This window comes from Zonotrichia albicollis, chromosome 11 (genome assembly GCF_047830755.1).
Source record: "Zonotrichia albicollis isolate bZonAlb1 chromosome 11, bZonAlb1.hap1, whole genome shotgun sequence".
In the NCBI taxonomy this organism is placed as follows: domain Eukaryota; kingdom Metazoa; phylum Chordata; class Aves; order Passeriformes; family Passerellidae; genus Zonotrichia; species Zonotrichia albicollis.
The window spans coordinates 10,724,122-10,749,548 of record NC_133829.1 but is presented as its reverse complement, the minus strand read 5'-3'; the positions used below and the strand labels follow the sequence as shown (position 1 = coordinate 10,749,548).

At 40.4% G+C, this 25,427-nt stretch overlaps 1 protein-coding gene across 2 annotated transcripts; it reads right to left on the bottom strand.

The window, feature by feature from the left end:
- Positions 1–139: 139 nt before the first annotated feature.
- MYEF2 (myelin expression factor 2) lies at positions 140–17,501 on the bottom strand. 2 transcript variants are annotated; one of them, XM_005483354.3, is made up of 17 exons: positions 17,193–17,501; positions 12,545–12,774; positions 11,285–11,337; positions 10,007–10,014; positions 9,802–9,895; positions 8,750–8,941; positions 7,932–8,085; positions 7,473–7,522; positions 7,323–7,386; positions 7,087–7,188; positions 6,837–6,887; positions 6,694–6,762; positions 6,317–6,415; positions 3,989–4,060; positions 2,568–2,770; positions 2,406–2,457; positions 140–679 (listed from the first exon to the last, which is right to left on the bottom strand). In XM_005483354.3, exons 1-17 carry the CDS (start codon positions 17,393–17,395, stop codon positions 516–518), a joined length of 1,860 nt encoding a protein of 619 aa, XP_005483411.1. In that variant the 5' UTR covers positions 17,396–17,501; the 3' UTR covers positions 140–515. The 2 variants fall into 2 exon arrangements, with proteins under 2 accessions (XP_005483411.1, XP_014120120.1); XM_014264645.3 differs by lacking the exon at positions 3,989–4,060 and having other exon boundaries at positions 17,193–17,499.
- Between the last annotated feature and the right edge of the window lie 7,926 nt (positions 17,502–25,427).

Genomic DNA, 25,427 nt, shown 5'->3' with positions numbered 1-25,427 from the left:
TTACAGTATGACTACAACGCACATATAAAACCAAAATTCTGAAAAAGACATCTACTTCTTACATTACAATGTTGATACACACGTTTGGCGGGGAAAAAAAAAAGATCAGAAAACACTAAATAAATCCCACTATGCAATCTGGAGATTAACAGAGAAAATGGCTTATTTTATTAAAAACAGTATAACCATTCATTTAAACTGAATGACTAGAGACACTTGGCCTAATTTTCCAAAGGCACTGAGCATCCAAAGCATCCCCAGTCTATAGGGACCTGCAGGTGCTCAGTGCCTCTAAAAAAAACAACAAAAATCAGGCGAATTGTCTTTAAAAACCAAACATAGTAAGATTCAGTTAACAAGTATCACAGTATATTAAACACTATACTGTTAAAGGCTGGTGGGATTTAAAAGTTCCTTTTTACAGCTTTTGTAAGCATACAATGTTACTAAAAATGACTTACTAAGACAGAGAAGCTAAACAGACATAGGAATGTTCCTGAACACACAGTTTTAAATTATGCATTGCGATCCAAGCGGACATCAATTTCTCTGCCACTGATTTTTATGCCGTTCATTATCCTACAGGCCTTTTCAGCAGATTCTGGTGAGTCAAATCTGACTGTTCCACAGCCCTTTGATTTTCCATTCTCCATTTTTATTTCTGCAAACATTACATGACCTGAATAAATAAGTTAAACAGCAGTTATTTCAAGTCCTCAGTGTACTAACAACTTAACTCAGAAGTAATAAAAGAAAAAACTTAAGCATAATCTAGGGGAACATATGAAACTGGCACTTTCAGACTGACGGTACACTCACTCATTCAGGCAAGGTGACATGAAACAAAACAGCAGCAAAGAATCCAAATCCAGATCTGCTATCTCAAATCTTTCCTGAAGTGTGCCTGTATTTGACCTCAAGTTTGAAACAAAGTGCCCTGTAAGACTCAGGGAAAGGTTTGTGTTTCATACTGACAAAAGTGTGAGTATTGAACTGTAGCTTAATCCAGTCCACTCTGTTCAAGACAAAAACATACCAAAGCAATAGTCACAACCAAGCAATTTTGCTAAGAAGCTGCAGAGCAAAATTAAAGCAATAACAATGAAGTTACCAGGCAGGGAGTGGTGGAAAAGTAGCATGCAGGATCCAACTCCTGCTGAGCTTCCTTGAGGTTGGACACTCAACTCACAAGGAAATATTTTTATAAAGATGTACCTCTGAGAATGTTCAGTTCCCTGGAGTTAATGAGTTTTTGGTTATGGTATGTTGTAGCACACCCCTCGTGAGCCCCTGAACATCACTAGGAAGAAAAAACTTTTCCCTGAAATACAAAGCCTTTTATTTTTAAATATCATGTAAGACTGTCCTTTCAGTCTTGAATGAAATGGTACACTGGGAAACAGTCTCTGTATTTCTTTATGATACTGACATGAACACAATCTGTTGCTTATAATTCTTTAAAGCAACTGAACATACTTACTACATCTATTAGCTGACAGAGATACTGAAAAAAAGTTCTGAACTATCTGAAAGTTGCCCAGGAGGTTAAAACTTAGAAAAAAAGGAAAGAACCTGTTGTGCTATATCCTCCATCTACAAAGAAAACATCAACACCTTGTAATTTTTCATAATGGAACTGAAAGGTCTAATTTATAGCAATATCTCTAAACAGCCGTATGATGACTGCCTTAGGCATCAGCAGTATGTTTTAGATTATTTATCTTTTCAGTCTATCCAAAATAAGAAGTCATCCAGTAATTCAGTTAAAGCTCTCCATTCTGAAAACGTGTTTTCAAAACATGTATTTTGACACTCAAGCTTTATTTTTCACTTATTTCTGTGAAAAGACCAACTTTTCTGAATTAGATAAAACCAAATATTGAATATTTGTAGCAAACTTTTATTTTTTAAGATAAAGGAGAACATACACCTGCAAATACTCTAATCAGGATCACTCATATGTATAAAACCTGTAATGCTATTCTGGCAAAATTACTAACTCTGATTTGATGCAGCACCATTTCTAAAGTAATGCATGACCTGGACAGATCCAGGCTCCTGCACATATTTAACTCATAGGAAACACTACATTATATACTTCTACTGGCCAGGGAATACATCAAAAAAAGAAAAAAAATCAAAGCATAATTTTATTAAAGGAATAGGTTAAAGTTCATAGCAAGTGAGCACTCAGAGCCAACACAGCACATACTGTACCTTGGTCTTGTGTTCTGTCATGCCTAAAGATTATTTATATAACTCAAGAAAGCTGGGTGAAACAAGAAAAAATAAGCTAGCCAGACTCTTCTTCAGAGTCAGACAACAGTCTTCCTGTTATTATCTAATAAACACCACATAACACCTGAAGTCCATAGAGATGAACAGGGTAAGGTACATATACATACCACATTGACTGAATTTCTCCTTTAGCTTCTGCCAGGTCAAGTCAAAAGGAAGCTAAAATAAAAAGGTATTATTGGTAACAAAATATTACAATGAGAATAAGAGCATGTAATCAAACATACCCACAAAATAAGCTTGTGGTTCCTATATATTTCATTGCTTACATTTCTCACAAATATCTGGTTGCCTTTGGAGCCCAATCTCTCTCTCATGCCACCTCCCATCGGGCCAGGCCCAAATCCTCGATCCATGTCCATGTTCCTGTCCAGGCCTCCACCCATGGCGGGTCCCATCCGATCAAAACCGGAGCCCATCCGATCCATTCCCATTCCTCCAGCCATATTGTTCATACCACCCATGCCACCACCTACACAGAGAGAGATGGAGGATAAAATAAAATCTCCTTTTAGCAATAAACACACAAGTATTTGGGATAAAATAAAGTTCTTGTGTCAGGAGAAGAATAACTTTATTAAAAGTGCTGTAATATAAACTGTAACTTTTATACATGCACAGTGATTTATCAAGGAGCACGGCCAGTATTTTAAGACAAAGTATTATACAAGATCTAGAGTGTCAGCTCTAAAATAGTAAAACCAAACTGCATCAGGCTATAAGTCATACCATCTAATGTAGTAAAATGTTGAACACAAGAATTCAAAGTCTGTCTTGTTTAATTAAAAAAAAAATATATCTTTTACCAAAAAGGTCAAATAAATAATTGTGGCAATACTTAGATACAGGTAATTGGACCAGATATACAACTGTTTATTTGGCTTCCTTCATTTTTCCTTCATTAATGCAGCTGTGCCCACACCTAACTGCAAAATCTTCTAGAGAAGGCTTTTTTTTTGGCCAAGAACAGAAGTTACTGCAAGTACTGCAAAGAGCATGAACTTTCCTATGTGTCACAGTTAAAACCCCGATAAAAGTACAACCACGGAATAAAATGTATTAATTCATTTATATAAGCAAGTAAGAGCAATAGCATTCAAATACTACAATATTTCTGGATTAATAATTAAAAATTAATGTACAGTAAAACTATCAAGAACATTCATGAGGGACCCTGTCTTTAAGCCTTATGCCTTCTAAGATCGGCACTAGCAAGATTTTAGTTTCTCATCTGCTCTAGACTGAGGAACTCAGAGTGTTGCTGCAACACAAACTCAGTATTGGAGCTTTGCACAAAATTAAACTGGGGGATAATCTGAAATTCAAGGCTGATTTTTTATTTCAATGATGACATTACTGAGGTTCAGCTTTCATGAACTTTACTCAAATAACTCTGCCTGTCTCTTTTCCTGAAACACAAGTTTACTTGAATCACTTCTCCCTCCAAACTACAAGTTGAAACCATTCCAAATCTAAGATTTAGGGAAAGACTCTATTAGCTAGTTTTCCTGTGAACTTTTACATAAACATAAGAGCTTTGAAAACTGTTAGACTTGTCACATGCAACAGAGTTCCACTTCCCTCAACAGCAAGACACTACACTACACCAAGTTCCTCTGACACAAGTAGGTGTACACGGCATTGTTACATTGCCTATGCATTTAGGTTCTATTGAAACAAGTTAACCTACTCATTCCAGATCTTACTGGGCCCATGCTAGGTGCTCCCATTCCTCCTGCAAAAACACCAATCATTGCACCACCTAAACAGAGAAAAATAATGAAGTGACATACACTGAAACCAGCAGTTAGTGCAAAAACAAAGCACACGCTAATGAAGTGCACTGTTCTCAGTGTCACCTGGCAATATTCTTCTATAAGGACACTTGTGCGTGTGCCTTTACCATACAAACTAAATAGGAACACCTTGTAAGTAAAGTTAGTTTCTCCTTTTCTACTACAGGACTTAAGCTACTCTGATTTCTTTCTAGCTTTTCTCCCCTCTGACAGCCTGCCAGCAGCACAAACGTGGTAAAACTAAATGGGCCATTTCCCACATTGGGAAAAACAACTTCAAAATTCAAGGCTGCATCTTATAAGAACTTGATAGTATAAGAAGTCAACAATTCTGTTGCAAATCAAACATCCTCAATTCCATTCTGATACTACAGCTCAATCAAAGACACCTTCCTTGATTTCAAGGTTACTAAAACCAAATGCCTTCACAGTATTTTTTTCTAAGATACCATTAACCTAAATACTGTAACAGGAGTACATCAGGGCCTTCCCTGATCAAACACACTATCGATTAGAAGTCCCTACAATTTCCTTCCATTATTTAAGGTGAAGCTGGGAATCTCTAATCTGGGTTCTCAGGACACTATTCAAACAGGCAGATCACTGATAGTTTGTAAACTGAAGCGTGCTGGATCTACTGAATGAAAGACACCCCCATCAGTTTCTCACAATGGCCATGTTCATAAATTTTTAAACCAACGTGTTACCTGAAGACTCAGAAGCCTTCTGCTTGCAGAAACATTTATAACTTGAGTGGCCTTGCATTTTCACTCAGGGAACAGATGTTTATGCAAGTAGCCAGAGTGAAAGCATACACTTGATTTCTAAGACATTCATTCCAAGGCATTAAGACTAGCTTAAAGGACAAGCTTATTATGTTCTTACCACTTCTACATAATTATCAGCACTGAAAACAAGCACACAACGGTTACCCTCTTCCATGACTTGCCTCAACTAATCCAATTTTAAAGAAATAAACAACTTTTATACCAGATGAACCTTATGCTCTTAGCAGTTCTTCTCTTTCAAGGTGGTGAATTAAGGGAATGGAAAAGTACAAGAAACACGGAAGAGGAAGAAGAGCTGTCTCCTATGATGCATTTTGTGTTCAGTTTCAGGCCTTTTACAAGAACACACAGAGGTGCTGGAGTGTGTCCAGAAAAGGGTAACACAGCTGCTCAAGGCTCTGGAGCACAAGCCTTGTGAAGAATGGCTGAGGGAGCTGGGGTGCTCAGCCTGGAGAAGAAGAGACTTGGGGAGGACCTTTCTGCTCTCTGTAACTATCTAACAGGAGGCTGCAGAGACATGGGGTCACTGTCTTCTACCAAGTAACAAGCAATAGCACAAGAGGAAACAGCCTCAAGTTAAACAAGGGAGCTTCAGATGGGATATTAGAAAAAATGCTTCAAAGGAAGAGTTGTCAATCATAGGAACAGGCTGACCAACAAAGTGGCAGCGTCACCATCCCTGAAGGGATTTCAAAGACGTGTACTCGTGGCTCTTGGTGACCTGGTTTAGTGGTTAACCCAACCTTGGCAGTGTTGGGTTAAAGGCTGGACTCGGTGATCTTCTCCAACCTAAGGGATTCTGTGATTCATCCAGGTAACAGCAGACTAACAAAGGGCAAGAAGGCTCTGCTGTTGAGCTCTTCCACACCTCTGAAGATGGAAGAGTAACTCATCCGAGGGAAGCCCACTGCCAACAAGACATCATCTATAAACAAAATAATCCCGGCGCAGTTACAGAAGAGGCCAATAAATACCATTCTGAGCTACAGGAGCTCAGAATGCAGGACAAAAACTGAGGGCACCAAAATCCAACACTCCTGTCCAATGCTACCTGATCTGCAGTAGAAACAGTACTATACCCACCATGCATTTGCAAACAGGCTCATGGAAGGTACAAAGGCTGTACATGGACACCGTGTTCAGCATTATCAGAAGCATGTATCTCAACACCCCACAGATTTAATACCCCACAAAATATACAGCATGAAGATAAATGCTTTCCTCAAACAGCTATTCCATTTATATTTTACAGAGGGAAAAAACCCCTCCACATCTGAACCCTTGTCTTAAGTGGTGACTGTAATGAATATTCAGATTCCATCCTTACAGTAGTGACTGGGGGAGAAGAAACAGAAGATGACCAAATGAAACCAGGTCTCCTTCTAGCAAAATTCTTCCAATACTATGTTACAGAAAATTTAACAGTTACCATACCCATCCTTCCAAAAGACTCTCCAAAACCACGGTTCAATGCCATGTCACCACGACCAAATTCTCTTTCCATGTTTGCTCCCATTCCACCACGGAACATTTCTGGAAAGAACAAAGCAAAAATCTGGAATATTCTGTTATTCACACCTGAGCTGATGCTCCTACAATACTTCTTTCACAGCCACTTGTTTAAATAGAAGTGAGTCTAATGCACAAGTCAGAGGCACCTATTACACACTCAACTCCCCTGCCAGTTCCCAGGCCTCCACTCATACAACTACTTCCCTTGAACTGATCTATATTACCCACCCCTAAATGGAGAGATTTTAATAAAAAAATATTAGCAAACTAGTAGGTGTACAGGAACGGTGTTCAACTACCTCCCATTCGGTTGACTCCAAACCCTCCCATGTTGGGCATTCCTTCCATCCCACGAAATCCAGGAAGTCCTGCAAAATAAGGAAAAGTGTTTTCTATATAGTATTAAAGAAATATTAATTGCAAAAAACTTCATTGCACGTACCGCCTCCCATTCTACTCATTCCACCAAATCCTGGGCCGTCTATTCCCATACCTTTAAACCAAAAAGATAAACAACACTTAGTACACCCTAATGGATTTTTTAAAAGTCAGAGTTAAAATCTCAAAAGCACACTAGACAAGGCTTGCTTTGTCAAAAGTCTGTCATTTCTGTGTTGCACAAATGGCAACTTTAAACTTTAAAATCTTTAAACAAGCTCCATATAACTTAAAAATGAAGAATCTGGATTTACCTCCCGGACCCATGCTCCCCATTCCACCACCCATGCTCAGCTGTGTTGCACTGATGGGCTGTCCACCTGGTCCAAGTCCCATACCAATGCCACCAAGACCACCTCAAAAACAAAAAAAAAGTATGATCAGAAGAGAGACCTTCCTCTGCATCACAGAGACCACAGTAAGCAAAAGTGTGAAAACACAGATCACCATATACTAAGTGCAAGGGGTAGAAAACAGAGCAGGCACTCACGAGGTAATTGAGAGCTTTTGCTGTCCACAACACGGAAGTCTTCGTGAGGAACTGATTTGTCATCCTGACAAAAAACAAGCATGGAATGCTGTGATCCTTTCACTGTTTTGTCAGAGACATATAAAGTAGAAAGAAATGAAAGCAACTTACCATTTTTACATGCATGGGTCTATCAAACAGGAATTGTCCATTGAACATAGCTGAAGAAATGCAAGTCAAGGAGTCTTAAGAAGGCAACTGAACTGTTTCTGAAGAATCAATGTAATAACTTATTACATTTCTGTACAATTGCTCTGAGTCTTATCTTTCCCTACTGTAGCTTAAGAAACCCAATTCAATGGCCAGAAGATGCAACACAAGCTGTTAGGTACACTGAAGTTAATTTCACAATCGTCACACTGTTGGGTATTTTAATTTTGTTCAACATCATGAGGAAGTTTTAGAATTTATTAGTAAATTCAGGCATTACAAATGCAATCTGGACAGTATTACACTCTAGTCCCTGTATCATAGCTACAAAGCAAATAGGCACCATTTGTAAAACTGCGCTGCCAGAACCATTAAAGACTAATCAATATATGATCAATTGTTTTCCAAAGCCAAGGATACATATTGCTTGAACAGCTTCAATTGCTTGTTCAAAGGTAACTGTCCCCATTCCTCGACTCTTGCCATCTTTATCTTCTTTGATGTCCGCACGCTTCACAGTTCCAGCAATGCTGAATACCTCCTTCAGTTTCTTCCAGCCAACTTTGAAGTCAAGCTTAAACACAGAAATACATCAGTGATGTCAGTGCACATCTCGGTTTTGCTATTACATTTGGAAGAGATTTTCTGCATTGCTGTTAACTCTTCATTGACAAAATGGTTGAAAATTGTAAATAGTTGAGATTTAGCAATACACGCACTGTGTCAAAGTCCAAAAAATCACCATTTGAACACGTATGTACAATATGTACACGTATTTTACTGGAATTAACATACTACCATTGGGCTGGTTCTTGAGAAGAGCAGCTGTAATTCCACAAGACCTCATATAAATACATAGTCTTTTGTGCTAATAAAGAACTTGAACCATTGCATTTTTTGGAACTTGATTGTGTTAGTCTAAAGTAACTAGCAAGTAAACTTAGGTAAGCTGACATATATATTGAATAAAAAACAAATGCAATTGTAAATAGTGAAAAGATGTATAAAATAGTTTTGAATCAACAGATGACTGCAATCATTAGAAGTGCATGTCAGTCTCAAGAGTTTAATATATCTTTCCAAGTCCAAAATCTGAATACACACCCAACACTTTCAATTCAATACACTAACTGTGAACTCTTTCCAACCTCCTCTTAATATTAAATCTGAACTACACAGGTGTAAGATGTCTTACAAAGATCAAACAATAAAGTTATAAAATACAGTTTTAAGCTTACATTGGCAACAAAAATCGTGGATCCAAGCCTGCCTGCTTGCAAATTACTGATAACCTCAGGAGGAATGTTTGGATTATTGAGAATAGAAGGTGGTAAATTCATCATTCCAGGTGCTGCATCAGGTCCATGTGCTCCTGGAAACTGCCCTCCTCCCCGCTGCAGTGCCCTACGAGCATGCTCCCCTTCAGGATCCTGAAACGTGGACACAAACAAAGCCACTTAACCATCAACAACCAGACTGGCAACAAACAAAATGGTACTATTTGAAACTCTGCATAAACCCATCAAAATTATCAACTAATAAATACACTTGTCCATGTCAGAGGGATCATGAACTGAATTAGCATGGAGCCCTAATTCCCTCACCTCTAGAGGTGGGTCCTTTCAGATGAGGGTTGAGGCATATTGGCAAAGCACTTGTTGAGGAAGCGTGCACTGCCACTTCACATGCTGTACCTAGCCTATGGACAAGTAGAAAAGATTTCAAGCTAAAGGACTGTCAGTCTAGCACTTTCTCCAAGAATTGAATTCATTTAAGTAGGTGGTGGTTTTGTACCATTTATTAATACCATTATTAAAACTGTAACAGGACAGGAAGAACTGCATCAGATACCATCATATTACAGCACTACAATAGAAATGTTGACATTATTTCACTTTCCAGACAGCACAACTTCTCTATTTCCAGCCCCACTTTTGCACACATGTAGTGGTCTAATAATTAGCTCATTCTGTGTCATATTTTGAAGCAGGGACACAATGTAAACATAGATTATCTAGGTTGGAAAAACCCTAAGGTAAGAATATGAAGTAAAGCTGTTTTAACAGAAAACAGCATTAGATTATTTTGAGTTTAGGACATGCTTTCTGTCAGTTTACTCAGCATAGTATCCAACCTTCTGCAAGCCAACAGGCAGTTCAGCTCATCAATAAAAATTCACAAAAATGAAACTGGAAATTGCACATCTAAGACTCTCAAAACCCTGTATGGTCATCTCAGTAGCTTTAGTATCTTCACCATTTCCAATTCAAAACAGCAGCAATAAACATACCTCTTTAATATTCAGGGGTCTTCCACTAAGATCATATTTGTTCATAGTGTCTAATGCCTTCTTAACAAATTCTTCATCTTTAAATTCAACCACACTTAGAAAGAGATCAAAACATTTCGAGTATTAAAATAAAGTTGAACATGCCAAATCTAATAGAATGTTTGGATAGCATTGTGCTTCTACACACATAAAAAAAGAAACTTACCCACAACCCTATATCCACGAGATTTGTCATCATATGTAAAGAGAAAACAAGCAAGAAAAAAAAGAAGTCAGTTAGCACATATGACAGAACAATGAAGCTTCCAGTTAAAGATCCCAGCTCACTGTTAAGTAGCTATACAAGTTATTTTCAGCTTCAAAATGCATAATATATGCTCTTTAGTGGTAGCCAATCTGAATTTCTCCTACTTTCTCAGCATACATACCATCCAAATGCAAGAGAATACATTGTCTCTTATGCTCTTTGAGTCAAACCAGAATTGGAAAAATGCCACACAGATCCATGTAAGGACAACTGGGAAGAGGAGGTGGGAGGGAAAGGGTGGAAAGAAAATAACCCCAAAACAACCAAAAACCAATCAAGACACTCATCACGTCATTAAAAGTTGTCCACTAACCACAAAATTAAAATCTACCTACATCAAGTACACCACTACAATGAAAAAGCAGTCTGCATACCTCTTCAGTACTACAACATAATTGAACAATTACAAGAAAATAACCTTATTGACTGCACCAGCATCCTTCTAATCAAGCAAAGAGTTGAGGATTTCTTAAAGCATAGCAAAGCTGACAGCATGTTTTAGTTTTAACAAGTATTAAAGAAAGTAATTTACAACAACTGATCCAACCTCAGTTAAAACTCAAACCTGCATTTCTCATGTTCTTCACTGCAGGTTTGGAGCTGCTATTGGCCAAACTTTTGACTATTATTAAGAAGACAAAGGAACTTTAACAAACTTCACTATTAGTGCCTCATTGCTGGCACTCTGTTGGCTACCAACCATCTCCATTCATTTAGTTTTAAGAAAGTAAATACATTAAGCCAGTGTTTAAAAGTACCAATCCTGCAAAGCTGTGAAATCAGGCACTTCACCCAGTATATTCTTAGCTAACATTTTATACTTATTGGCTCCAAGAAGAGCATACTATACTAACAAAATTTAAATAGAATGATTGGTTTATTGAACATCCTTTATATGAAACAGATTTGTACCAAGACAAAGGTGTTGGCTAAAAAGAAGGATTAAGTAAAAGCCATTTGTTAACATTTACAGAAGTACTTTGTCCCCTACAACCAACTAGTGTGAGTTGCATGAAGGTGTCAGACTACTTCTAATAGAGAATCCTCAAGGCTACCTTAATGAAAATCAGTGTAAAAATGAAACTTACTTTCCAATAACTGGTACAGGTATTATACAAAAATAAAACTGCTGAGGAACTTTTAAACCTCTAGCAGATTGTTGCCCACGGCACTTACCCTTGATTTTCCTTCAGCATCCTTAAACAGCTCCACGTATGTAACCTCACCAACTACATAAGACATACAAAGGGAAAATACCAAGAGACAATGCATTTAAACACCAGTATCTTTCTTTACTGTGCCCCTGTGCACAAGTCTACAGAGAATCACCTATTATTCACCAACAATCAAAACCAGACCAACCATACCTCCTGTCAATGGCTATATAATTTAGCTATTTTCAGAAATATGCAGCAGCCACATTCTCAAAACTAAAAACAAACAACTATATTTAACCTAATTCATACTAGAGATCATATTTTGGCCAGTATGATATAGTTGGTGAACAAATTCAGATATACACAGTCCCTTAACCTAACAAATGAAACGTCAACGTTCACTGAAAAGTGTTACATTTATCATCCTACTCAACACCTGTTTTAAGGTGACTTTCTACCTGAATATCTTCAATCAAAAGTTTGCCTTCAATAATAACCAAATTTACACATCAAATATTTCACAGCAAGCGACTCACTTTCTAAAGTAGGAAGTTTAAGTAAATAAACCAATCAAATAGTCACGTCACCTTACAACAGATAAGCCAGCAGTTACAGAAGGGGGCTCTGGCATTTTTCACAGCCTAAAAGCCAAGTGTGCTTTGCATTACTTTTGAAGAATCAATTTTTCAAGGAAAACACAGAACTAACTTTTTACAAAATCCATATGTTATCATTATTTTACCCCAAATTTAAAATAAAATTTTTGGGGTAGTCAGGTTTCTCTATCAGAACTGCAACAATAGGAACAAGCTTTTAATACAAAGCTCCAGACAAACAGTCATGGCAGTAGTGACAATGCAGACCAAGTTAATGCCACAGCCAGATTCCACCAAAGAAATACAAAACAACTTTTGAAAGACATCCCTTATTATTCAGGTTAACACACTTCATGTGTTGCTTAAATACAAAAGCCCTTAGAGAAAAAAAAAATCTACAAGAACTACAACTAGACAAAACACAATCTCTTTGAGAACTCATGAGGTCATGCATATACTCTCTACTATCACACCAGAATGGCAGAAGATTGTGAGCACTTCATTTACCCAGCCTACCCTGCAATGCAATTGTCTCGGATGAAAGAGGGGGAAGGGAGATAGATGTACCAAGTACAGCCCAAAACAAAAAAACTCAAATCAAATCTGTGTGGCTCAAAGGACACATGGGTTGCATTTAAGCCCCGCTGGTTTCTGTGTGAAGTGTATTACAAGGAGTAAGTTACCTTTCTCTCTCATCAGGTCTTTAATAGCTTGCCATTTCATGTCATACGGGATGTTGCTAATAAAAACCCGATTGCGGTTAACGGCCTTCTTGTCTGCAGAGCCTGCATTCTTCTCCTTTGCATAGGGGTGGAATCTATTCTTGTTTCCAAGAGAAGGGATTGCCTTTGCTTTTGCAACAAACTTTTCTTTCACAGGTGCTTTCCCTTCTTTTGCTGTCTCATCATTATCCCTACATTAAAAAACAAAAATCCAAACAAAAACACTGTTAGTCTTGTGTTGGACCATTAGACTATCCCAGTTCCTACTTATATAACTGAGTATTTCCTATGCTATAGGAATTCCCAGGATGTCAAATGCAGCTTTTCAAATTAGGAAAAATAAATTCATGCTATCAGAGTAATTCCAAAACACACTGATTTATCAAGAACAAAAAAACATTCCAATGCTAAGTAAAGAAAGTACATCTTACTAATTAACTTTCATTCCATTTCACAGAATCATAGAATCCTAGAATGGTTTGAGTTGGAAGGGACCTTAAAGATCATGGGCAGGGACACCTTGCACTAGATCACCTTACTCAGGGCTCCATCCAACTTCTACCACTTGCAGGGTTGGAGCATCTTCAACTCTGGGCAACCTGTGCCAGCACATCCTGTCTGTCAAGACTCAGAAAGATGGAACTGTGAAACTACTACAAAGTAGTAGTACTACCAAGAAAGAGTGAAAAATGACCTAAAATACCCATGCCTTGGTGCTTTGGTAATTTTCACACCTCACTTGGACAAGTTACAGGATATTCACCACAGAAGGGTGGGAGTAGAAACAGTTTAAGCTTGAGAGTTGAAACAGCTCGAGATGCTTAATTCAATGGAATTCAATATATCAAAATCAACTCCAAGAGGTTTTATATCAAATTATGTTTTATCTACCCCATAAATGACTTTTATTCACAATTTGTGTCTGACTACTGTTAGAAATTAAAATCCAGCTAAGAACAACAAATGTTTTTTCAGTTTCACTGTTTAACACTACTAGAATTTTAGAACTTGTTAAATGCATAGGAAACAGCTGTATTAGGCCATGCTATGAATCTAAGACTAATTAAGTAACTAGGTATTATCCATTAAAACAACAAAGCAGACACCTCCTCGGTCTTTCAAAACTTCACCAATAGCACTGAAATCTTCCTTTTAAAATATTTTTATATTTTAGATGAAAATTGGCTGCTTTTCCTTTACAGCAGTCCAAATCTCAACTTCAGTAAGACCATACATTTTCAACAGAATTAGAAGAAGTATCTGTAACTCTACAGCATTCCTGATATTGTTATCACAAGGTCATTCAGCATGCCAACAGAGGCTCAAGGAGCCTGAATTGTTACTTTTAAGAAAGAGAACTGCTGAACTGAAAGAATCCACTGAATAAAGCCACACAAATGTGATCCACTAAACAGATGCTACTTAGAATCTTTAACTACACATCAGTGTCTATTTAAAGAGAAATTTTAAAAGTACTTTTACAGAAACATGTATTTTAAAAAGCCAGAATTAGCATCTTGATTTAGAACAATTAGAAGGAGATGTCCTACAGGACTGACAGAAGTGAATGATTGTGAACCCTCCTTTTAAATTACATCACTATCTTTACTATATTTCTCACATCTCAGAAGGCTTAGTTTTTATCTCATTGAGACACTTTGGAAGGTTTCAGGCATTTCAGTTTTACAACCACAACATATGGCAAAAGCAGTGATTTTGATTAACTGACAAGTTTTCAGCTCTCTGCACAGTTAACAAAACAGTGAGTAAGTAAGTGGCAGTCCTGCACTCAAAAGCACATGCAAGGAGCTCCTACTGAAGCCTGGACATTTTTCAGGGAGGAGTACATTCAAATACATCCATATTTCTCCCCTGACTTTTTCCCCAATTTTGAAATAGTCACATGGTATTAACTTCACAGTCCTTGTGTTTATATGTGGATTAAGAGTGGATTAGCAACTGGGAAATGCATGGATACTCCCCTGGAGCAAGTATTTGTAAAATTTAAAACATCTCAAGTCAACAACATGTTATCTGGTTCAAGCTTTCTCCAAGTCCTGCTGCATCATCCCTCCTCCACACCATTCTGTGTGACAACACAATTCTTGTGTGGCTGTGCAGTGAAGTGAAATGAAGGGAACAATGCAGCAACTGGAGGGATTCAGGGGAGGAGGCAAAGAGCAGAGTATCAGTTCCTTCCAACCCAACCCCACCTGCAAATGCAAAACTCCTGCCCAACCAGACTCCCAGTAAAAACCTGAGTTCTTCCTTAAGTTTTAGGATTAGAGCAATGGATTCTCTTCAGCCTTTTAAGCTCTTTCCTACTTAAAGGATTATGAAACAGCCCCTTGGTGCTCAGTGCAGTGCACAGGATGAGACAGGTCTCCAAACAGGGAATCCAGAGGCTCTGCAAGACCTGGCTGTACAAATCAGTAGAGAGCACAGAAGATACAAGCCTGGCATAAACTCCCAAATCTGGGAAACAAAGCCACCCTGCACTTGGTCTGGGAATCACAGCCAGGCTGCTGAAAATAGAGGATTAATTAAAGAAACAATCCTTCTTGCAAAACTCATCTGCCAAAACCAACACAGGCCAGGCTGGAGGCAGAAATCCTTTCACAACTCCTACCTTCCTCCTTGAATATTAACAATAATTTCAATCATAAATACATTCAAAGCAATGTCATATTACTCACCTACAGACCACAGAAAAGACAGACTCAGAAATTCTAAACTGACATTTTTCATGGGGGGAAAACAGTAATTTCTAATCTTTATTTTCTGTATGAGCTACAAATTTCATACATTAAATTAATATTTATATATCACAGACCACCACTATTCTTAGGACTGGAAAAAAGACGTCTACAAGTAGTTCTCAAAAAAAGTGCATATGCTCATTGATTTGAAAGACCATTATACCTTTTGAAAAAAAAAAAAAAAAAAGCTTTTGAACTTTCCATGAAGTTTTGAAGACAAAAGACAAGCTTTCCATATGCCAGACTAGAAGCCTACAATTAATAAGCACAAGATACATCAACATGAAAGCCCTAAAACTTGATTTTTTAAAAAAAACTTCTACTCCTCCTCACAAGTGTCCATAATAAGATAAGCAGACAGAAATGGAAGAAGTTCTCAACATGTGATTTCAAAGCACATGGATCACTTTAGCTTCGCTGTGCTGAATGGTTCCACTGCCCAATACAAAAAACTCAGAGAAGTGTGCAAAACAAGTCAGGATTCCTCTCCAGTTTAATGAATGCTAAGCAAACCAGTTTAATAAAATCATTCTTTTAAGTAACACATTTCACCCACAGACTGTCAGTTTAATCCTTTGTAAACCCGTTTGCGGGAAGATTAGAAATAAGAATAAGATTTGAATCTCTGTTAACAAGAGCCTGCCATTACTTTCAAACTTCAAGTTGTGACTTCTACCGGGCAGAATGACTGGGATTCTTCATTTGCTTGTGAGGTTTTGGAGGCAAAAGAAGATACTGTTGACAGGAGGGATACAGAGAAAATATATAATTTCAACAGCAGCAACCCTAAAAGGCAATTAAATTAATATGCCTAAAAAGGACAAAAAGTGTGACAATCATCCTGTGAAATTCAATTCTAATCTGTGCAGTTTGGAAGCTGAGGGCCAGACTAGGGAAAAAGAAAACAAATCCACAAATTCCATTTTACAGTGAAGTGGAATTTATAGCTTGTAAACTAAACTAAATTTTACAGGGAGTCAAGTAAAGGCATGAAGTACATATTTATTCCTCCAGCTTTATATAGAAGATGATCCCATATGCATTTTTTTAAACACAACAATATCAGAGCAGGGCTGCTTAGAACATGTCAAAACTTCACAGACGCCAGCAGCTTTGATGTACTGTAACAGTAAGTCTACTGTAAATGTATTTTCCCTCCAAGATCTGAATGAGATTGGAAGAGATATTGAAATTCCAACGATCTGAGGCCAAAATCCAGCTCATGTAAAGAATGACAACCTTCCAAGCCTGACATCAGGAACAACCACGCACACAAAGTTATTCACGGTATTGTTCCAGAGAGCCGGTATTTCCAGCTCCCTTATTATAAGTTCCTTTTAGCCATACTATACATGGCACAATTTTACATACTCTGTGTATGAAAATGTTACCGTTTCCAAGAAAACTTCATGTATGCATGTGCGGGGTTTGATTTTAGAAAGTAAATTACTATAGGGCTGTCCTACCACTCTCACGTAAACAAAGACTACTTCAACGGCTTTAAATAAAATCGTTTCGGCAAGAAGTGGAAACGTAACCGGCGCCAGCAGCGATGCGGAACACTCCCGGACGGGTATCCCGTGGGAACGGGCCCGCCAGGTACCAGAGCCGGGGCTCGGAGCCCAGACCAGCCCTGCGGGGCGGCCTCGCACGCCCAGCCCTCAGCGGCGCTGCCCCACAGCCGCCCCCTGCCCCGTGCCCCGGCCGCGGCCTCCCCGAGGGCCCCCCAGGCCCCGGCCCCGGCCCCGCGGAGGAGGAGCCATGGGGGCGGGGGGGGGGTCCGGCCGCCTCCTCCCGCCGCCCCCCGGCCGCGCTGCCCCCGCCGCCCTCCTGGCCCTGCTCTCACACACATTTTGACGCCATTTGCGCTGCCCGCGCCGCTACCGGCTGCCGCGGCCGCCGCCGCCGCCTCCTCATCCTGCGGCGGCTGTTGCGGTGTCTGTTGTTGCGGTGCCGGCTGCTGCTGTTGCTGCGGCGGCGGCTGTGGCGCCTGGCCGGCCGCCTCCTCGGCTCGGCGCGGCGCGGCCGCCTCCGCCCTGTCGCTCTCCGCCATGTCGTGCCGGGCCGCGGCCCAGCGACCGCCGGTTTGAAACGGGCCCCGAACGCCTCGGCCTCGCCGCCCCGCGCCGCGCGAAGTCTCGCGAGAGCGCCGCTCGCGGCCGGGGGAGGGCACGCGCGCCGAGGCTTTGTGCGTTGCCATGGCGACGCGGGGTCGGGCATGGCCGGCCCTGCCCCTCACAACAGCCGCCTTCAGTGAGGCACTGAAACACACAATACAGAAACAGCTCGGTGGGGAAAGACCCCGAGATCTTCAAGTGCTTTAATACAGCACTGCTAAGTACGCCACTAAGCCAAGTCCCCAGGTGGGGGATCCTTCCTGCAATTGTGACTCCACCACTTCCCCGTTCAGCCTGTGCCAGTGATAGACAACCCATTCCGTGAAGAAATTTTTCTTAATATCTTAATATCCCTCTGGTGCAAGTTCACGCCATTTTCTATCACTTGTTTCATGGAAGAACAGACCAAGTCCCACCTGGCTACATCCTCCTTTCAGGCAGTCGGAAGCGATAATGTCCCTCCTGAGCCTCCTTTTCTCCAGGCTGAACTCCCTCAGATGCTCCTCACAAGAGTCATGCTCCAGACGTGGCCACAGCTCTCTCCACAGAGAGCAGCAGGCATTGTCCTGGGGAAGGCTCTGAGATGATCAGAGAAAAGAATGATAAACAATTCTTATCTTCACTTGCTGCATCTGTTGTTGTGAACATGTGGAATGTATTATGGAGATTTGTTTACCAAAGGGTGATTTCTCAATTGGCCAGTGGTGATGATGTTTGGATTCAAGTGACCAATCTGGTCTATCTGTATCAGACTGTCTGTAAGGGGATGAGTTTCTTAATTATTAGAGTATAATAAAGCAATTGATCAGCCTTCTGGAATCGTGGAGTCAATGCTAATTATTACGTGCTAGGGACCCATGCTATGATACTCCGGGCTCTTGATCAGCTGCCCTTCTCTGGACACACTTCTGCACCTCAATGTCTTCCTTGCTGTGAAGGGTCCAAAACTGAACACAGGAATCATTGTGCAACCTCGCCAGTGTGAGTAGAGGGGGATGCTCTAGTCCTGCTGGCCACACCATTTCCAACTAAAAATATCCTGTATGCTTGTTTTCCAAACATTTCAGTACCCTTCTACATTAATAAGATCCCCACATTCATCGTGAACTGAAGGCTCCTGAATTCTGAAGGATTTGGACCTTTAAACTGTTGTTGAGACAGTTCAGACCAAATATAGAATCATAGAATATGCTGAGTGGGAAGGGACTAATCAGGATCATCCAGTCCAACTCCTGGCCCTGCACAAAACTCCCCAAGAGTCACATCATGTGCCCTAGAGCATTGTCCAAACTCCTCTGGAACTCTCTCAGGCCTGGTGCTGTGACCACTTCACTGGGGAGGCTGTTCCAGTGCTCAGCCACCCTCTGGGTGAAAAACCTTCTCCTGATCTAACCTAAACCTCTCCTGCCTCAGCTTTGTGTTATTTCCTCAGGTCCTGTCACTGCTCACCAGACAGAAGAGATCAGTAGCTGCACTTCTGCTTGTCCTTGTGACAATGTTGAAGATCCCAGTGAGGTCTCCCCTCTGTCTCCTCCAGGCTGACCAAGTGACCTCAGTCACTCCTCATAAGGCCTCCAGACACTCCACCATCTTTGCTGCCTCCTTTGGACACTCTCTAATACGCAGTATTTTTAAAAGAAGAAGAAAAGCACTTATCATTTGGACAAAGTTTAATCATTTTACTAACCACAAGTACAAAAGCATTTCTAAAGTGGGAACAAATATTATATAAATATCTATTATATAAGGAAAGCCATTCACTCCTCTACAATGAATTTAGATTGGTGGCTTTTGGATAATGTGGCTTTTGGAAGTAAACTCCTTATGAACTGCTGGGACTCTCTTTTGTCTGTCCTCATGACTGTCATAGCAGCTGTTGGTAACATGTCAGATTTTGGAGAAAGCACTCAAAGCTGCTGCAAAACACCCAGTAACCTCCATTCCAGGTGAAGGTAGAAAGGCATGTCCAGAGGTCTGATAAGAGATGTAATTCTGTTCACATATTAACCATAATTAGATAAATATCTTGGTATTTGTGATAATGATCACTGCTGGAATAGTTAATGTTTACTTGATATTGCTGTCATTACATTTTACAGCTCTCACTTCTTTGGGATGAAGGGGAGTAATTCCCATGTTCAGGTTACCAGCCCCTCTGTTTGACTGTGCTTTGCACAGAGCATCTCAGGTGTTGGAATCTCCACTCCCTAAAGCAGCATTACGGCACCAAGCACTGAATTCCTGTGCTGATGGGCCTGTGGATGTAACAGGAGTTGCTGACTTTCTTACACACAGTTTGCCCACTTGTTCTGAATAATCTCCTGGCTGTTTCAATTGCTGCCTCCCAGGTTTGTATGCCTTTTGGGCCCGTGGGTCTGGCTGAGGTGAAGTCAGTTTTGCCCAGAGCAGCCCTCAGTGCTGTGCTCTGCACTGGCAGCTGGAAAGGAGTAAGTAACACATTGGTGTTTGCTGGGGCAGCATCACAGCTGTGTCTCCAACATTCCCCTCTCACCAGTGGGCTGAGGGTGGGCAAGACCTTGGGACAGGACATAGCCAGGACAGCTGACCCAAACTATCCAAAGGGATATTCCACAAGATTGACCCAGCACAGCCCAGAGTGCACGGTTTTGTACCCGTAAACTGCTGTCACGTAATGGGTTTTGCAGCAAATACTCAGAACTGCACAATCCATACACATCCCAAGATCAAGAGGTGTTCTGTATTAAGGCTGCACTGGGGCAAAGTCTGGCTAAAAGCCTGGAGGAGTTATGGTGGCTTTGCTCTGTCTCCCTCACACCACAATTCCAATTTAGAGCATTCTGTTCAGCTCAATTGCCTGTGTCAGGATTTTAATGGGAGTCTTGCCTCCTATTCTACAAGTCTCACACACAATCACTCAGTATTTCTGTCTACAAAGAACAATCATAAAAATGGGAGAATAATGCCACAAAGAGCTGTTAGGGACCTGACAGGGGTGAACTGGAATTAAAAAGTAGAATTTCTTTGGTCTACAAAACTGTGTTGAAAAATATTTAAGTTTTTCCCTAGGAAAACTCTAGTATAAAATGATTGAAATAATTATTATTTTTTTTAAATCTACTTACCATAGTTAAGTGAGCCATTGTCTTTCCATGCCATTTCCTGTGCTTAGAAAGTCTCCTTTGTTACACACTACTGGTCCCTCCTGAGAATATTGTTAAATCATCTTTTGATATGCAGGCTTCCAACATCTCTTCTGCCTCTGTTCATGTTCTTAGAGAAGACGGACAAGATTTCTGAGAAATGTTCCCATTAAAAGGGGATCTTTCATTCAGTATAACACTGTTACAAGTGTTCTTAATCTCCTGTCCTAACAAATTCCTCTTATCATCCCCTAACATAAATAGTGTTTCACACTTATAGGTAGGGTGTATGGCATAATGGCTGTTCAGTCTTGGCAAGCACAGAGTTGACAGCACTAATTTACACACAGAGTTGAGGTTAATGGAATATTATTCATGTTCTTGCATATATATGTAAATATAAGCAACTGTAAAGAAACTACTATTGAAAGTGTCTTGCACAAGTAGTTACTGAGGTAAAATAATTATGTGTATTTTAAGTATCAGCATTCTTTTCAAAACAGTAACTCTCCAGTTAATTCAAGTGTCAAGTCCTCAGTAACAAACAAGGCATAGCATCCAATATGCTAATGAACAAATATGTATCATCATCCTTTTAGAAAGGACCACTTTCATTCATCTTTTGTTTATCTCAATTTTTTTTAAATTTTGTTTCTAAATTTTGTTTCTGGATAAATCATGATCAAAAGCAGTTCATCAATACTTTTATCAGGTAGAACTTGTGAAAAAACTCTATGTTTCTGAAAGTCAGTTTGTATGGAACTTCATAAAATGGCAACTTTGAGTCTCAGAGCTTTTAAATCCATTTGACTTTTTTCTTGTAAATTACTGTTTTCACTTGTCACCCATATGAGAGAGAGCAGAGCAACCTGCATGGTGGATATGTCACACATAATTTTTCTTCTTCTGTTTGCCATGGTACCTAAACATGCCTAGCATTTTTTAGACCCTGTCCCTTCTCCAGGAAGCCCCAAGTACAGCTGGAGAAGGACTCCTTTAGCAATATATTTGCTTTGTAAATATTTTTTACTTTCATACCTTATCTAAAGATTCCTCTTTGCAGAGACACAAGCATTTCAAGACCAGTCTGCACTGCCTAAGGCTGGACCCAACCTACACTGCTTTACTTTGTGCTAAAAAAACAATAAAATTAACCCAACTCTGCAACTGGCACCCTCTTTTGCATACTTATAGTGAACCTATAGTAAAGCAAATACTATTTTCCCCAAAGGCTCTCTTTGCATTTTTTAAGCATTATCTTTCTGGGCAGAGAAACAGCCTGGTATCAGTCACACAGGAGACCTGCTCTACTTGATCTGCAGGGACCTAACTTCTTTGTCCCCCACAGCAGGCCTACATCTCCCTGAGTCTCATAAAATTTTTCTTCAGTGTTGCGCAACCCTTGACCACAGCTTGAGTCTCAATGTTAATCACCCACTTTTTATCCCCAAAAGGCTGCATAGGACCAGATTTTGATAGCACTTTTACTGTTCCTACATGGAAACAATTCACATTACCCCTCTTTCCCCAGACATTACTCTAGCTGCTGAATTATGAAAGAAAAAACTGAGCAACTTGCTTTTGTGTTGGTCCTTCTTCCACTGTCAGGCTGAGTGTCCCGAACACAGCCACCACCTCTGCCTTTCAAGTGAGGCAGCAAACACCTCCGTGCTGCAGGTCTGAGGGAACTCATCCTTCCCTGTGCCCTGTCCCAGCTGGCCGGGGTGCAGAGCTGGAGATGCACCGGGGGCCCTTCGCCTCCTCATGGACGAACTCTCCCGTCCCACCCACACAAGGTGGCACTGTTGGTTTTCACTGCATTCATGCACTCTTCCACCTTCCTCAACACTGGCACTGATTGGACTCAAATGGGGTGATTTTCAACCTTCTTCTGAATCCCTACACTTTTCCTAACTGAAGAGTGGACCTGGTCAGACGTTTAACATGGGGAGACTGCTCTGTAGGACTTGTTTTTCAGCCCCATTCCCAGCAGTCACCAAAGCAGTGCCCTACAGACCCTCAGGGCCAGAGACTCTGTGTTGCTGGTAAAGTCAGAGTCTAGTAAAAGCACAGCCTTTGAACAAGCACAAATAGAGATTCAGACCTTTTAAGACTATGTAAAAAAACCATGGTAGAATAGATATTTATTCTTTTAAAAATGCTAAATACCTTGAATTAAATTACATTCAATAATTCCAAGTTGCAACTGTGACCAATACATAAATTAGTATATAATCCACCTGCTTTTGCTGTGTGCTTATATTACTGCTTTTATCTCCCTTATATACTATTGCTTCCTGATTATGCATATTCTCAAAAAACTTGCTTAAATTTGCTTGGGAGGGGAGTTTCAACTTGATCCATTTTTTCTGTGCACAATATTCTTCCTTGACTCTACCCTCTTCAGCCCATTTAAAATTTCTAGCAATTGAAGGGAGAGTTTGCTTGCAAACGAACATGCAAAGAGCTGTTTAAAGCTAAGCTGAAAAGCAAGTTACAAGGGAGTTAGTTATCCCTCAAAACAGTTACATTTTCTTGACACCTACACCACTCAAGTGATCCTTAAACTTTAAAAGTATTGACCATATTGACCAGCTAATAGCTCTGAGACTTCCACATTGCCTTTCACTCACTGGCACCCACTTGGCTTTAAGTGTCTTGCCCAACCTTAAATTAGGCCAGTTGAATTTGCCAACTCAACATAACAAATTACTAGATCATTATGAAAATCTCTATTTGTGATCAAGGGCTCTCCTTTGAGGAAACACAGCACTGCATAAAATAAGGATCAAATCAACAGCAAATATGATTGAAGTCAGATGAAAGTGAGAGTAACTGTCAGTTGAATACAAAAGATGGATCCTGATAAAGAAATTGAAAGCAAAGAGTAGTGAACGCTCCCTTTATCCATATACCCAGAATGATTCACATACACTGCTACCCATTTGCCTTACCAAAAAATCTTCTCCCATGCAAAAGAAAAACTTGTGAATTTCAAGTGAAAAAGAAATGAAATGTAGAAAAAGATTGTTATTCTATCACTTTTCCATTTTAAAATATACCATCTTGAACAGAAAAACAGTGCTACTTGTCTGTTGACAACTAGTAGATGAAGGAGATTCATGCCCTATTGCTGGCTGCCAGTTTCTTTTCCAGTTTCAATTCCAGAGTAGATCTTCAATATATAAAGTCAGAAGTCTTCAGAATAGACCGTGAGTGTCAGATTCCTAGAAATAAACACAATTTCAGCAACTTCTGCCAAGCCAGAGTACAAGAGGGACAATTATTTCAATGTTTAAAAAAAATTCTTTAAGTTTAATCCTCTAAGAATAACAAGACAAAAGGATAATGTATCAATAAGGACTTCCCACAAGTAAACCTTTCCCAGGAAAATGGTACTGAAAGGCCCAGCATCCATGCCTAAATTCTGGCAGAAGAGGGAAGAAGCACCCCCTCAGAATGTGTTTCTATTGTCAGCGCTGTCCCTCATTCCCAGCCACAATAGTCAGAGTGGTCCTGGCTACTCCCCAAGTCATATTTCCAATAAGGTTCTCCAAGTATAGTAAAGCTCAGCAATTATTATGAATCCCTGGATTTCTGTCACTCTCCCTGAATTATGCTAGGTTGAGGAGGCACTCTGAAATCCGGAGATCTTCTATTTGCTCCTCCCAAAATTTCAAACTACAGCTTTCAGTCTAGTGAGAGACCTTCATGGGGCCCCCAAGCAAATCAGGGACAGGGCTAAAAAAGAAAACTAGAGCTCCTTAGGAACAGTTGGGGCTCTATATACATATTCAGAAAGCACAATCTTATACTATTTAAAACTATCTATTTATAAAGTCTTCACGGATCTTTAAATATGAGAGGCACTTCAAAAATTAGCTTGATTTACAGACATTGTTTATCACATGACTAATCATGCAGCATTAGAAAATCAAACCAATAACCATTAGCAAGTAGATAGTTAACTATCAGTTTAACCATTAGTTTTAATAGCAGGAGAAAGCTGTATTTTGACTCAGTGTTTGGAAGTTCACTGCAGTCACAGCAGAGGAAATCAGGCATTAAAATGGCAGACAAGGTAAAACCCTTTTTTTCCCCAGATTATTTCAAGAAGGCGGCTTAACCTACCATAGTGTTATTGCATGTAGCAAGAAACATGAGGAGTTTTAAAATTATTTTCCATAGAACCAAATCTGCTAGTAGCTCTACAGCAGTCCCATAAGTCTCATGATGCATGGCAGTGTGATACAGTCCTGTGTCACTGACCCACGTGCATCCCTGCAGGGGCGTATTCACCCTGGTGATTTACACATATGGAATCACTATCATTTCAAACAGATTTGTGATTTATTAATGCAATATATACACATCCAGCTTTGGGAAAATGAATCTTCTTTCCTGATCTAACTTAAACACCTGCTGTTGTGGTAAATAGAAACATCTCTAATATACAACCAGCATCAGCTAAACGCGGCTAATGAAAGGATATAAAGCGAGCTCTATGCTTTAATCGCTATTACTATTAGAGCTGCTGGGAGGACCCGAGGCCACACTGCGGGCACAGCCCAAGAGGCTTTCGGCTCAGCACGGCGCACTCAGCCGAGCGTGTGAAACCGTGCCCGCTGCTTCAGGGCGAGCAGCGGCCCCGCCGCGCCCAGCGCGGCTCCACAGGTCCCGCTCGGCGCCGGCGGCGGGGCCGCGCCTCTCGGCGGTACCGGGGCCGGCAGGGATGCAGCCCCTCCTGCGGGTACCGCAGCCCCGTTCTCCAGCACTGCGGAGACCACCCGGCCCTCGAGGCCCCGGTGCCCGGCCTGGGCGGCGGCAGCGGAACGGAGGAGGGAGG